Genomic DNA, 15041 nt, shown 5'->3' with positions numbered 1-15041 from the left:
TGTGAAAACTATGAAGAAAAAATGTCAGTGTCTTTCCATACTATATCATCTGCCAAATACAGCATGTTCCATTGCCTAGTGTTGTATGTTCACATAAAAGAGCTCAAGACAATTTTCTTAACAGCTTTTTTACTTTCTTAGATAATTAAAAAGTAGCTTAACAAACTTACCTCAACCTCTTTAAAATTTGACAAGAAGGTAAGAAAAGTATTGTTTTTAGAGAGAAAAAAATATTCACCTCAGAGGTAATTCTTTGAAAATATTACCAAAGGTTAGAAACAATAAATTTTTGGGTGGAGGGGGGCATGGCTCAAATGGTAAAGCACTTGCCTAGCAAGCATGAGACTGAGTTCAAACCTCAGCACCTCCAAAAATAAAAGACACAATTCTTTTTCCCTTTTTTTTTTGGTGGTACTAGGGTTTGAACTCAGGGCTTTGTGCTTGCAAGGCAGGTACTCTACTGCTTGAGCCACTGCACAAGCTCAAGAAGAAACAATTTTGAAGAGGGAATAATTTCTCTATATTATATTTACATACATGAAACCACAGTAATTTTTATATATGTACACATAGTAATTTAATAAACATACCAATTTTTAAAAAAACATGCAATGGAGCAAATACAAGCTAGTGGTACTTGAGAAATGGAACACAGGATTAATTGGCTGATATGGGAATTAACCAAGTTGGCTTACTGTACTTCTAGAAGCCTGGCTTATTAATCATATAAACAAATGTTGAATTCTGGTGCTCCACACTACACCTCATCCTCTGGTATCATCTGTTGTTGTCCTGATGTTCAATACGGCCTCTAGTTGGAGCCGTAAAGTTTCTTGACATAGGTTACTATGTCACATCCTTTTTAAACAAAATCTTAAAAATCTAAGACATGTACAAAATGCTTGCAAGTATACACATATATACTTTTTTCTTTTCTTAAGGGTTATCTCTAGAACTTATTTTTGAAAAAGACTGAGAAGTCCTCCACAAGGACTGCTTTAGGGGGCCAAAGGATGCTTTAGGATATCCAAAGTTAACCAAGCTCATTAGCCTTGGTTTGCTAACAATGAAATTAGTCAAAACCAACTGATCAACCCAATGAGAAATCTCTAACACCAATAACATCCATTCAGAAGGAATTCTTAGAAAAGTATGTGCATCCCAAAGAAACAATGTTAGAAATTCATCAGAAGTAATCCCATATAAGGAGAGTTACTTTTTAAAATTAGCCTCAATTTTTTTCTAATGAAGAACCCAAGTGGTTTGGAAGATCATTTTAGACAAAGACTTATAGTCAGATATGCTCACTTATGGATAGAAGAGCATAATGATGTTAAATAAAAGTATCTTATGAAATATTCCTTAGTATAACTTTCTATATACTTAGAATTTCTATCTTTCTAGGCCTGAAAGGATTCACAACTGTGTTTTTGAAACTCTCGATAAAAAATAAGGAAAGCAAAATTATGATTGTTTATGTATATAACTAGTGATATGGGCCCTTTTTTTTGAGGATCTCAAACCATTCACATTCTCCTATCTTCAGGGATAGATTGATTGGTGGCTGTTAAATAGATTGTCCTTAATCAGTACATAGACCATGGTTCTGTTTTTCAGATCTGCTTTTCTAAGGTATATTTTAGAGCTCATTTTCGGCTCAGTACAATTCAAATATGCTGCTTCACTAACACAACTCTAAAAAGACTGACACTGACTTAATTTACATACCTAATTTCAATAGAGTGAAACAAAGGAATAGTAAAATACATCCAAATTAGTTTCACATTCAAGAAGCTGTTTTGAGGTTGAGTAAAACAACATACAAAAGTCTAGTGTTAAAGCAGAAATATATTTGGGTATTGTGTTCAGAAGAAATGGTCAACCCTTTCTTTATCCAAGCCCACAAGCATACACACTCTCCTCAGGCAGTTTTAGACCATAATGGGTTCCACTTGAATTTGAGTCCAGGATAACCCAGTAATTCCTTAGTGTATAGAAAATGTCACACCAGTAAATTAAGATAGAGGGTTATGGTGGTTTTTGTAAAATAAAAGGTCCTTTGGGTTAAGAGGTCTGGCCTAAGACCTGTCAGAATGTATCTACTAATTAATTTCTTCTATTTTTCTAGGTTTACTTAAGCTTATCAACTTCCTGTTCCTACTCAAGTCATAATTTTTTTTTATAATCAAATTAAAACTTTCAGAGGATTATAGCAACATGTGAGAAGCACAGACAAAATGATTAAGTTTTTAAGTGGTCAGTAGTTGCAGAGGTGTTTGTATCACCTCTTCATATTTTTCTGTATTGTTTAAAGTGTTTTATAATTAAAGAGACACTATACTGTGGTGGTACAGGATACAGTACACTGCAAATAATTAAGTAATAATTAAATATGGTGTGGTTGAGAAGTTCCAGAACTGAATTCTTAATGACCACTATCTCTACCATTTCACCCCTCAGACCATAAAGCAGAACTTAACCCAAGAGATCAGTCATTATCGCGGCTAGTCTTCAAACTTAAACTTATAGTACTTTATTTCCTGTTTGATTATCCTCTTCTTAAAATTATGTAGGGTCATGTAGATCTAACACATCTCCAACCAGAGAGTTAAAATGGCAATTGCATATTGCAAGAACATTAGGGAAAGTCTTCTGTACCAACTAAAGAAGTACACAAGTGGATTTGCCTCACCCAACAGGGCAATTCAAGAGGCTTATTTGAGAATTAAACTGCTGAAAAGGAAAAACCCTGACACCTAGTGCCCATCTGAAAAAATGAAGCCTTGGGACCACCACATAGCTTAAGTGTGGCAGTGTGTGCAGAGATGACCATCAAATTGCATTCAATTTGAAACAAAATTTTTCTCCTAAAAATTTTAAGGAAAAAAAATTTTATGCCATGCAAGAATTCTAGTCTGTGGTTATCACTTCTTTTTTGAGTACTCATATTGTACCTAATTATTGTAACTGCCTCTAAACACAGTGTCTTCTTATCTCAGTTTTTCATTATGACAAGAGTGATGGGAGGGAATGTTAAAAAGCTTGTGTCCTGAAAATAGTAAGGAAAACAGAGACCTGCTAGCACTGAAATTACTGTAAAAATTGCCTCTTGGGACAGAGAGTGTGGTTCAACTGGTACAGTGCCTGCTTAGCCAGCTTAAGGCTCTGAGTTAAAAACAAACAAACAAAAAATACTCATTACCTACACACACACACACACACACACAAATTTGCCTCTCTATCATATCTTTCATCATTGCCTAATTTAGAGATTCCTGATCTAGTTCACAGAACTGTTAAAAAGAAGTAAAATAAAATGCTAATGACTTACTTCACAATAAGAACTTAGCCTCAAGAAGGCTAGAATTTTCTTTGTGTTACCAAGCAAAGGTAAGTTGTTCTCTGTCAAGTCCGTTATAGCCCTTGGCTTGATCTCAGCTTGAGTTTTTTAATAATGGGATTTAGTGTAAAAACTAGCTGCACTGGATTGCGAACTGTTGCTCAAAATGTTCCCACCTGCAATTACAGCTTCTACCAAGTGATCAAAACAGGTTAGTAAACTGGCAGGAAAATGAAAACAATTCCTCCAAAATTGAGAAGCAGTAGACTGGTTGGATGGCTACATTTCTTCTGTATCCAGCCTCAGCAGTACACATTCATCTAGCTGTGTATTTACATACAGTGCTCATCACTGTAGTAGTAGTAGCTAGAAATGAAATCAGTTTAGTCTCTGTTGCAATCACATTTTCCTCAATTTTCATCTTTACTGGAAACTATTAAGAAAATCCTAGGCAACTCATCTTTAGAGCCATTTGCAAGTAACGTATTTCACAGATTTGGTCTGTATCGTTTTTATTCCTACTCTAAATTCACACTAAATGTTATGCCATTCAAATCTGACAAAGAGAAAAACGTGTTCTCCTACACCTTTCATCAGGCATTAGATGGCATTCCTTTAGTTACATCTTTCTTTATGGGGAAGGGACAACTATGAAATTACAAAGGAGAAAATAGCTAACATGAAATCAGAAAAGCTCTTTTTCTCCTATTTTAGCACAGGCACAAATGTTCAAAATGCAGGTCACATCTCTGTTGAAATAGCCAATATTCGTCCTCAAATGGCAAACAAGTTACCTAAAACTAAATGAAGTTGAATTGGTCCAAGGCTTGGTCCTATCACTACTTCATCTATTTACTGTCCTAGAAAAAAACAGGGAAGAAAGACTGGCCACCAATATAACCAATGGTCATATAAGTGCAGATTTACTGCCTTTGATCATGGGGAAAAGCATCTCAATTCATGAAAAAAACTCTGAAAGAATCTCTTGTTTTACCTTTATTCCTTATATCCATGTGCTAGCTTTTAAATCTAGAAACTCTAATCCTTCAAGGTAATGCAATACCACCCACAATGATGACCTGGTAGAGCTGTCACCTTTGGAGAATACCACATTATGATGATTTAATGTCTATGTAGCATCAATGCATTTACATTGAACCTTGGCTCTCAGGACATTAATAGGTCATTTTTTTATTCCTTTTTTAATAAAACTATTTCTCAAGGCTCTGTTCAGATACCCATTCTCTTTGGGACAGGACAGATTTGCTCCAAATCTCATCAGCATGAACTCTTTTTTGTTCCTCTCACATTATTCTTGGTGTAATATGTAGAGTGCCAGACTCATGACAAACTTGTCTTTTTGGACAATGAAAATTAAACTGCAATAGCTGAAAGTTAATGTGCCCTGACAAAACTGGGCTCAATATAAGGATATACATCCTACTGACACCTCATCATCTCTTATGCTCAGCTGTTTCTCTGAGTTCTGACTGCTGAAACTCCATTCTTAGATTGGTCAGTCTCTCAGTGGACATGTTCCATTGTATGTCCAAGCTATTGGTAACAGAGTTTGATACTAATACTGTAACTTCATTCCTGTCATGCAATGCCCTATAATCTAGCAAGGCCACTGACTTCACCAGCCATTCTGGGCATTAGTCACTAACTACTCATAAAAGAACATCAGTCTTATTCCTCCCGAGCTCAAAGGCTCAGAAACAGCAAGCTAATACTCAGCCTCAATCCTAGCCAATCATTTGACAAAAAGGAAAAGGGAACAAAGAAAATAGGCAAGTAAGAAGGGAAGAGTATAGAAAAGTGAGAACTGATACAAAACAAAAATCATTTTAACAAATGCTATTAGCTTTCTATTTCAAAACCATTAAAGCACCGGACAAGGGAAACATATGGCCGCTAAACTAAATTACTACTCATAGCTAAGGTCCTGTGCAACTATTTAGTATATTCCCTTTCCATCAAGGTTTATTAGGTCTTAAAGGGGTTAAAAAAAACCTTTAATTTTTTTTATTCATGTGTGTGTGTGTGTGTGTGTGTGTGTGTGTGTGTGTGTGTGGTCTTTGGGTACAGAGTCCCGTATAATAAGACTATTTGTATTCATACTGGCAGAGTAAACACTACATGTTCATGCCCAGGCAGCTCTGTGCTTGTAATTTCAGCAAGAACAGAGCTCTGTCCCTTTGGGACTTCACTACTCCCCCAGTCTCCATTCACTCAAACACAGAATGAGAGCAGAGAGAAAGCGAGAAAAAGATCACGGCAAGAGGTTTCACATAGCACTGCAGCTAGCTTTCACATGGCCAAAAATCTCATTTTGTGTTTTAATTACATTAGTTAAAACTGTTTTACACTCAGCTCCATGTTCACAAGGGTGCCTTCCATTCCTGAACTGTGGTTCAATGAATTAGAATTTAAGTATAGCACAATGAAGCTTTTCTTTGCTGCTGAGGGGTTAAGCAGATGCTACACATGGTAGCACAAATCTCTGTTTTAACTTTGTGCATTGATGAGTATATATTTACTTTTGTCAAAATTCGAGACATTCTCCCTCTCCATCCTCTTGCCTTTGCTATTTGTGGAGGTACTAGATTAGAAGAACTCCTACAAGTCTGATACTCTCCATCTTGTTCAATGCTTGTTTCCATCTTAATACTAAATCATCTATTCTTGGCAGCCCTTACTGTATTACTGAAACAGCCATATACCTTGTAGACAGAGCAAAATGTTTTGGAAAAGATATTGAATAAAACAAAAAGTCTACATATTATCTCTATTGATCTACCTACCTATTTCTGGTGAACACCCAAGTAAAGATTACTCTTTATAAGGATTGAGATTTATCTAAGTCTTTGTTACTGCTTTTAATCATTGTTATAATCGTACATTAGAAGCATAGTTAAAATCAAAAGAATCTCAATTTATGGAGGAGGATATAAGGGTACAAGGCAGAATATGACTTTGTTATCACTATTAATTCATCAATGTATGAGAAAGGGCTAGAAAATAGACTGTTGAATAACAAGAAATAGATTCTTGTTTAAACCCCTGCTTCTCATTGAGCTGCTTTAAGAAGACTATATCTATAATGCTCACTATTAGCAACAGATCAAATGAGTTGAACATGGAAAAAAATCTAAAAAATACATAATTAGTAGGCAAATAAGAAAAAACATGGGGCAAAACACTCTAAATGTTTTATTATAGACAATCTCTAAATTCTAATCATATACAAAAATAGAGAAAACAATCTATTTTCACGTACCTATTGCCTAGGTTCAATTGTCAACTCAAGATCAATCTTGTTTCATCTAACTCCCACTCTTATCCCTCTTTATTTTGAAGCAAATCCTAGACATCAGATCAGTTCATCAGTAAATATTTTAGTATATATGTCTAGCAGAAAAAATACTTTTTTAAAAAGCAAAATTGCAATACCCTTATCACACCTAAAAACTTCACAGTAATTCCTTAATATCTATTCAGTATTCCCTCACTAAAGAATTCTACCAAGAATACTATGCTGTATATGCCACTTGGATCTTAATGTTATATAGTGAGTACCCTCATGAATGGCCAGTACTAATGGGCACAGAGACAGGAAAGGGAGAGTGGGTTTCAACTACTTGCCTCATTTCCTCCTGGAAGTCTGTTCATGTGGACCAGCTGACCTTGATCATCCAACACCAGTTCAGTATACATCAGCATGTCAGAAGGCAGAGGAGCTGAGGGAAGGAACGCTTGAGTGGACATAGATTCCCAGAGTTTGATCAGGGACTAGTAGAGGAAAGAAGTTTGACTAATCAGTGACAACATTTTAACATGGGCAAAAATAATTATTAAGACTTGATCAATATGGTTTTGCTTTCTTTTCCAAGTATTCTGAGGAGAGTATCAGCATTATACTAACTGCCCCACCCCCACGTCAGTAAATATAGATTGTAATTATCTTTTACATAATATTTTTATATGAGAAAAATCAGGTACTTTTCAAACAAAGTCAAACTACTGAGTGAATCTGAATCAGTACTAGGACATTAACAAGCACAAAAGTCTTAACACTACCCCAGGCATATTAAAATAAAAAACTAAGTAAGTAGCATCATCTTATTTAATTATTTTTGGCAGTACTAGGGTTTGAACTCAAGGCTTTGCACTTGTGAGGCAGGAGCTCTCAGTTTGAGCCACACCTCCAGCCTGCATCATCACCTTCTTTTAAAGTGGGGTGAGGAAATCTAGAGAAGTCTGGCAATAGAAGGATATTCATGAAAGCAAGACATGACACTTAACTAACATAAACAAAACTCAGGAAAGCCAGAATAAGGCTCCTATTTGAGGTTCAAGGAAAAATTCTTTTAATATTATACATAGGTACAGGTCCATGTGCAGGAATTAGCTTACTAAGACATATACAAGTGTATAGATCAATCTAGTTCAAATGTAAGTAAATAGACACATCTACCATTTAATAGCCATTATGATTTACAATCAAATATATAAATAAAATTTTTAAAAAAATATTATGAAATGGGAAGTAGTTTATTCTTTCTTTGCTTGCCTTACACTAACATTAAAGCCCAAATGACTCACTCATTGTTGTGTTTATGTCTGTTATGTAGGAAGAATTACATAGAACAGGGTTTGTATTTATCGCATTGACATTGGTAAACAGAACTAACACTCAGCTTTGAGGTTAACAATGCTATTAAAGGGAAATACAGAGTGAAGTATGTATGTTTTGAGAGATAGAACTTGCAAATAAATGGTTACATAAAGGTAATCTCATGTATGTGTGAATAATACTGGAATTATAGATAGACTATTTACCATCGCCACATACATTATTTTACTAAGTAAGATTCGAGTGTGGTAATACTTATAATATTGACTAGGAGACTTAGAAAAACTCTATATTCATAGATTTTTTTTTAAGTCAAATTCAGTATTCTTTTGATACCTTATTCTTTATCTGTTGCATTTTCTGGTGGTGATATACTTTTCGTACCTTCTATTGATGGAAGAAAAATCTGTGGCATAGAGATAATTCACCATATAGATAAAAGGAGTTTATTTTCATATAAAGGATGAGATTCATAATGTCATATTTTCTCAAGCTAGTTTTTATTCAGCTATAATAAATCTCCAACAAAAGAACGTATACTTCAAACTGTGTACCACGAACTCTATATCCATTTGTCTACACTATCTATATTGATTCTTTTCATATTAGCCTAGGCTATGAGCTAAGGTCCTAGATTATCTTAGAAAAGAGGAAAATAAAAACCAGAGTTTTTACCTCTTTTTTAATATCCCTAATTTGAGAGTGGGAGAAAATATTTGCCAACTATACATCAGACAAAGGACTGATAACCAGAATATACAGGGAACTTAAAAAACTAAATTCTCCCAAAACTAATGAACCAATAAAGAAATGGGCACGTGAACTACACAGAACTTTCTCAAAAGAAGAAATTCAAATGGCCAAAAAACACATGAAAAAATGCTCACCATCTCTAGCAATAAAGGAAATGCAAATTAAAACCACGCTAAGATTCCACCTCACCCCTGTTAGAATAGCCATCATCAGCAACACCACCAACAACAGGTGTTGGCGAGGATGCGGAGGAAAAAGGAACCCTCTTACACTGTTGGTGGGAATGTAGACTAGTACAACCACTCTGGAAAAAAATTTGGAGGCTACTTAAAAAGCTGGACATCGATCTACCATTTGATCCAGCAATACCACTCTTGGGGATATACCCAAAAGACTGTTACTCCAGAGGCACCTGCACATCCATGTTTATTGCGGCACTATTCACAATAGCCAAGTTATGGAAACAGCCAAGATGCCCCACCACTGACGAATGGATTAAGAAAATGTGGTATCTATACACAATGGAATTTTATGCAGCCATGAAGAAGAACGAAATGTTATCATTCGCTGGTAAATGGATGGAATTGGAGAACATCATTCTGAGTGAGGTTAGCCTGGCTCAAAAAACCAAAAATCGTATGTTCTCCCTCATATGTGGACATTAGATCAAGGGCAAACACAACAAGGGGATTGGACTATGAGCACATGATAAAAGCGAGAGCACACAAGGGAGGGGTGAGGATAGGTAAGACACCTAAAAAACTAGCTAGCATTTGTTGCCCTTAACGCAGAGAAACTAAAGCAGATACCTTAAAGCAACTGAGGCCAATAGGAAAAGGGGAACAGGTACTACAGAAAAGGTTAGATCAAAAAGAATTAACCTAGAAGGTAACACCCACACACAGGAAATCAATGTGAGTCAATGCCCTGTATAGCTATCCTTATCTCAACCAGCAAAAACCCTTGTTCCTTCCTATTAGTGCTTATACTCTCTCTACAACAAAATTAGAAATAAGGGCAAAATAGTTTCTGCTGGGTATTGAGTGGGGGGAGAGGAGGGGGCGGAGTGGGTGGTAAGGGAGGGGGTGGGGGCAGGGGGGAGAAATGAACCAAGCCTTGTATGCACATATGAATAATAAAAGAAAAAAGAAAAAAAAATAATATCCCTAATTTGAATACAGCCTTATTAAATATATATGTAACTCCTTACACAGATCATTGTAAACTGTCAACACTGGCATGTGGTCCAGAGACTTCTATTTTCGCCATTCTGCCCATTAATTCATAAAGAACCATCCAATAACAAAGTTGGCAATCACTGAATTTCAAATGAAATAGAAATAAGAATAGTATCAAGGTATTTCTGCCCCTTGTGAGTGCTCTTTTCTAGTCAAAGCTGCATGTGATAAAAATTCAGATAAATCTTGTCTCATTGAAACATGTCCGAACTCCCACCATTAGCCACCTTTACCTGTCGAAACATCTCTGGGATATCATATATATATGTTGTTCCTAAAGATTGTGCCTGAAACCTCTTTGATTGAAGCAAATCTTTGGTCACGTATGGAGTATTGATTAACATTCCATGCAGTGGTCCCTGTTTGTCTCCATATGCCTGAAACATGATCTGCAGGAAAAAATACAGTAGTGTGAGGAATTAACAGGCAGAGAAGAGAGAAAATCAAATAGTTGCCTAGAAGGTTTTTTTTTTCCTCTCTCTCACAAATGTTATTCCTTGAAAAACATTTTTTGGTGTGTTGAATAGCTGAGTCAAGCCTCCTAAAATTGGATACTTGCTGCTCTCACTTCTCTACAGTTAACCAACTCTAAAAAAATGATAACACAATCGGCCCTATACCATAGGCTGCTTTTATTTTTGGATTAGTTGAAATCAACAAGAAAGTACAGTGTAAATTTCGTATCTCAGAGACAGACTGATGATGCTTGCCTTCTAAAATGACTTGAATTCCACATACTCAGAAGTGAAGTATATCAACTAACTAGCCTAAGCAGCCACCTCAGGAACAGCTAGGTACTAAGGATAATTCTTGTTTTTTTGCCAGATTAAGGCTCTACCAACTCATCATGTTTTAGTCCACAGGATTTAGTAAAGCTTCTAAGTATTACTTGCCACGTAAAAGCTTCAAAGATTTCTGCCAGAAGTAGATTTCATCTATCCATCTAGATAGTTAATTCTTGTTAGCTCATAAGACATAGTCTATAATAAAATAACTATTTTACTAAATTATATATAATTTACACTAATTTATATTAAACTATATATATATATATTACCTATAACTAGTGAATAATTCCTGCAATATCTACATTGTCACATAATGAAATCACCATACCAGTTTTTAATCATTTTAACTCAAATATCTCTAGAAGAGTACTTCATACTCCACATATTTAGCTAGTTTTATTTGCTCATGAATATTTATAAGGGATGCCATTATTTCAATTCAATTAATATTTATTAGGTACTCAGAGGTTCTATAACACTAAACTAGGCACTTCATGTATGAATACATAAAATCTGAAGTCCCAACATAGTGACTACAAATGAAGATTGGGATGAAAGGGTATGTGTACACCCACATATCTGTTGAGGCCTAAAATATAAGCACAAGTCTATCATTAATGAATAGATTTATGGACCTGATATATAGGCAGAAGAATGGGATTAAGTACTTTCCTAAACCCTAGGGATAATTCAGCTCAGAGGAATGAGCATATTCTGCTGACTTGTTAATCAGGTCCTATTCTGGGCAAAATTTATCTCAGGCTGCTTAACGGACCACAGACTCCCAGTCCTCTTCCATAAGACCAATGGGAAAAGTCACCACATGGAATTAGTAAGAAAAGTCACTAGATAAAATGAGTAATGTCTTTGGACTATAAGAGTAGAAACAGCAATGTTTTCAGAAATTCAGAGTGTTGTGTTAAACAAGGGTACAGTATGAAAAAACTGGACTCAGAGGTAAATAGAATCAAAGTAAGAAAAAGGAATAAAAGCAGGTTTGTGGCTACGTTTCTTGTCTAGTAAGAAGAGACCTGAGGGTACAGAGCTTCTGGCTCAGTTTTGCCAAACACTGGGATGAAGTAAGGCTGCTCATAGTTAAGCAATGTAACTAGGCACTGAGGAAGCATGTTGGAGAAAGTTGTCTGGGTACATATATTGCTGTTGGAATTTAAAATGGTACAACCGCTTTGGCAGTTTGTTGGAGATTTTTCCTTTCTTTTTTTTTTCCTTGAGATAGTCTCTCTATGTAGCTGAGGCTGGCCTTGAACTCATGATCCTCTTGCAATTATACACTTGTGTATTTGCCGAACAGAAATGAAAATTATCTACACAAAGATTTGTAAATGAATGCTCAGAACGGCTTTATTCCCAATAGCCTATACTGAGGAAATAAAACCCCAAATGTCCATCAACAGGAAAATGGATATAAACATTTTGGTAAATCTGTAAGATGGAATACTACTCAGCACAATTCATGCAACACAGATGAATCTAGACAACATTATGTTGAACAAACGGAAGCCATACACAATAGTGCATAGTGTTTGATTTTGTTTATATGAAATTCTAGGACAGGCAAAACTAATCTATAGTGACAGAAAGCAGATCAGTGGTTGCCTAGTGCTAGGGTTGATGCTCTACCTTTGAATGCAAAGGAGAATGAAAATTTTTGTGAGATTATGAAATATTCTCTATCATGACTGTGATGGCAGTCATATGGGAGTATAAAATTGTCAGAATGAAATTATATGTGTAAAATGAGTACAAACCTCAATAAAGGTAATTTTAAAATGTTATTTTTCAGGCAGGTATGTGGTGAACCCTTGAAATCCCAGATACTCAGGAGACATAGGCAGGAAGATAGCTATTTTAAGGATAGCTTGGACAAACTTAGTGAGACCCAATCTCAAAAGCAAAATTAAAAAACAAAAAAGATTGGGGGCATAGCTCAAATGGTAAAGTACTTGCCTATCAAGCATGAAACCCTAGGTTCAATCCCCCATACTGCCAAAGAAAGAAAAAAAATTTTTTTCCTTTATGCTACACATTGGAAATCAATTCACTTATGCAATGGATCACCTAAATCTCTTCTTACTACGAATGCCTGACAACAATGTTCATTATCACCTATTCCACAAAGACTATCCAAGGAAAGTGAAACAAAATGAAACTCAAGCCAGTCAACCTTGTTTGTGATTGGCAGGATGAATGAATGACAAACTAGGGTAAGAGATTGATGGTAATGATACCAATGGAAGCTTCTGAATGATCAGCTGTCTATGTTAGTTCCATTTTCTATTATAATAGATACAGTTACTAGAGACTGGAAAAGTGTGTGTTTTACAAATTCACGAAAATAGGCGCACATTCCATATATTAGACACCTTTCTCCAGAAGTTACCAAAATAGATTCGCTTTAGAAATCAATCTCTAACTCAGTTTGCTGTTAGAACCCTCAACTTATTTTACTTTATGATGGCACATATACATCAGAGAAACAAATTATTTACCTGTTTTCTTACATTGTGATGAGATCACTCATCTTTGTATCTATAGTACTTGACACACTATAAGCAGTCAATAAGTATTAAATAAATTAATGAACAAATGAATGAATAACAGACATGGTTTTGCATTACCTTAAATTCATATAACAATTCATAAAAGAAAGGGAAAAAAAAGTTTGGAACTAAGCACCAAGTAGGCATGGAACTGCGTTGGAGGCTGCTCCTTCTGCCAGTTCCCACTCTCACCATGGACTCACAAATAAATTCCCAGGCCACAGTGGCACTTGAACTCTCAAATGGAGAGCCTGAGGAAGATATCTTTTAGGTCTTCTTAAGTATTCAGGACCACTGGTAAAAGAGGATCCCTCCAATTTGAGAGTGGCTAATTCATTTTTTCTGATGCCTATTTAGTGCTTATTTTGTGCCAGGTACAGTGCCAAACCTGACTGAGGGGCTTAGTACTTTTCATGCTCCTTTGTCACCACTAACCAGCATGAGGGAAATCTAAGAGTTTTCAAATAAAAGGAAAAAAAAAGCAGTTATGAATTACAAATGCATTTATCAAAAACATTAAAATCTAAAGTGGCCATCTTATTTTTCACAAGAATAGGCCTGTGTTGAAGCCACTGTAGAAGTTAATTAAAAACATCCCTACCCATGCCACGCTTTTTCTGAAAATGTCCTTAAGGTTGTCTTGAAAAACATCAAATGCAGGAAAAATTATTGAATATCTTTCTCTTGCTCAACCCTTGTACTCTTGTGCACTCAATTTTAACTGCTCACTTCTCACAGGCTAGGTTTCTCTGGTCATCTAACTGGGAAACAAAGTGCAAAATGAAAGGTCACTATGAATACTGTCCCAGGTGAGATTTAAAAAATACTCTTCAAAAGATTGGCAAAAATGTCTCTTCCTATCTCTGTTCTCAGATATAAAAGGACACAGATAAAAACAAGACCCATAATCTCTTCATAGCATGAAAATGCATAGAATAGACTGAAACCCTTGCTTATGTATTCTGGTGCAAGTTCATTTTTTTCCCCCAAAAATTCTGGGGTTTGAACTCAGGACACTGTGCTTGCTAGGCAGGTGCTCTATCACTTGTGCCACACTCTTAGGCTCTTTTTGCTTTAATTATTTTTTCAGGTACATGCCTCAGACTACAATCCTTCTATAGCCTCCAGTGTACCTGGGATAATGGGCACATGCCTCCACATTGATGGAATGGAGTCTTGCTTACTTTTTGCCCAGATTGGCCTTTTTTTTTTTTAATTAGCATATTACCAGTAGTACCAGGAGTACAGTGACATTTACAAAAGTGCTTACAGTATATTAGATTTACCCTCCTTTCTCCTTTATCTGCTCCCTCTCCTTTTTCTCATTGTTCCATTTTCATATATGAATACATAGTACTTCTACCATATTCACCCTCCTTCACTTTCCATATGTTCCAACCCCTCCCACTGGAAGAACCCATCCTTCATTTTTTTTTTAAAGGCAGTTTTGTTTATGATGGTTGTAGAGGGAGTTTCATTGTTTGATATGTATTTATATATTACACCAAATTATTCTCCTTTCTACTTTAGTCCTCTTCTTATAAGTGATTTCAACAAGTTTGAAAGTTCCATATTCATACTTGTATAGAAAGTACATCAACCATATTTACCCTCTTTACTTTGCTCATTTACCAGCCGCTCCTATTAGTGTCCTCCCCTTATCATGACTTGTTTTACATTCTTTTCCTTCATTGTTTGCTTAGATTTATGTTGGTTGTTCAGTGA

At 35.6% G+C, this 15041-nt stretch overlaps 1 protein-coding gene across 13 annotated transcripts in view; it reads right to left on the bottom strand.

Moving 5' to 3' along the window:
- Nucleotides 1–15041, bottom strand: part of Acaca (acetyl-CoA carboxylase alpha) — a 268903-nt gene that overhangs the window by 71909 nt on the left and 181953 nt on the right. For 12 of the 13 annotated variants that reach the window (XM_074046276.1, XM_074046288.1, XM_074046278.1 and 9 more), the window contains 2 exons: nt 10201–10356; nt 6986–7132 (listed from right to left, as the gene is read on the bottom strand). In XM_074046276.1, coding sequence (XP_073902377.1) covers nt 6986–7132; nt 10201–10356 — 303 coding nt within the window. The remainder of the gene's footprint in view (nt 1–6985; nt 7133–10200; nt 10357–15041) is intronic. The other variant, XM_074046285.1, reaches the window with a different exon arrangement.

Source organism: Castor canadensis, chromosome 11, assembly GCF_047511655.1.
Source record: "Castor canadensis chromosome 11, mCasCan1.hap1v2, whole genome shotgun sequence".
In the NCBI taxonomy this organism is placed as follows: domain Eukaryota; kingdom Metazoa; phylum Chordata; class Mammalia; order Rodentia; family Castoridae; genus Castor; species Castor canadensis.
Note: the sequence above shows the minus strand (reverse complement) of the source record. Positions and strands in the feature narration are given on the sequence as shown.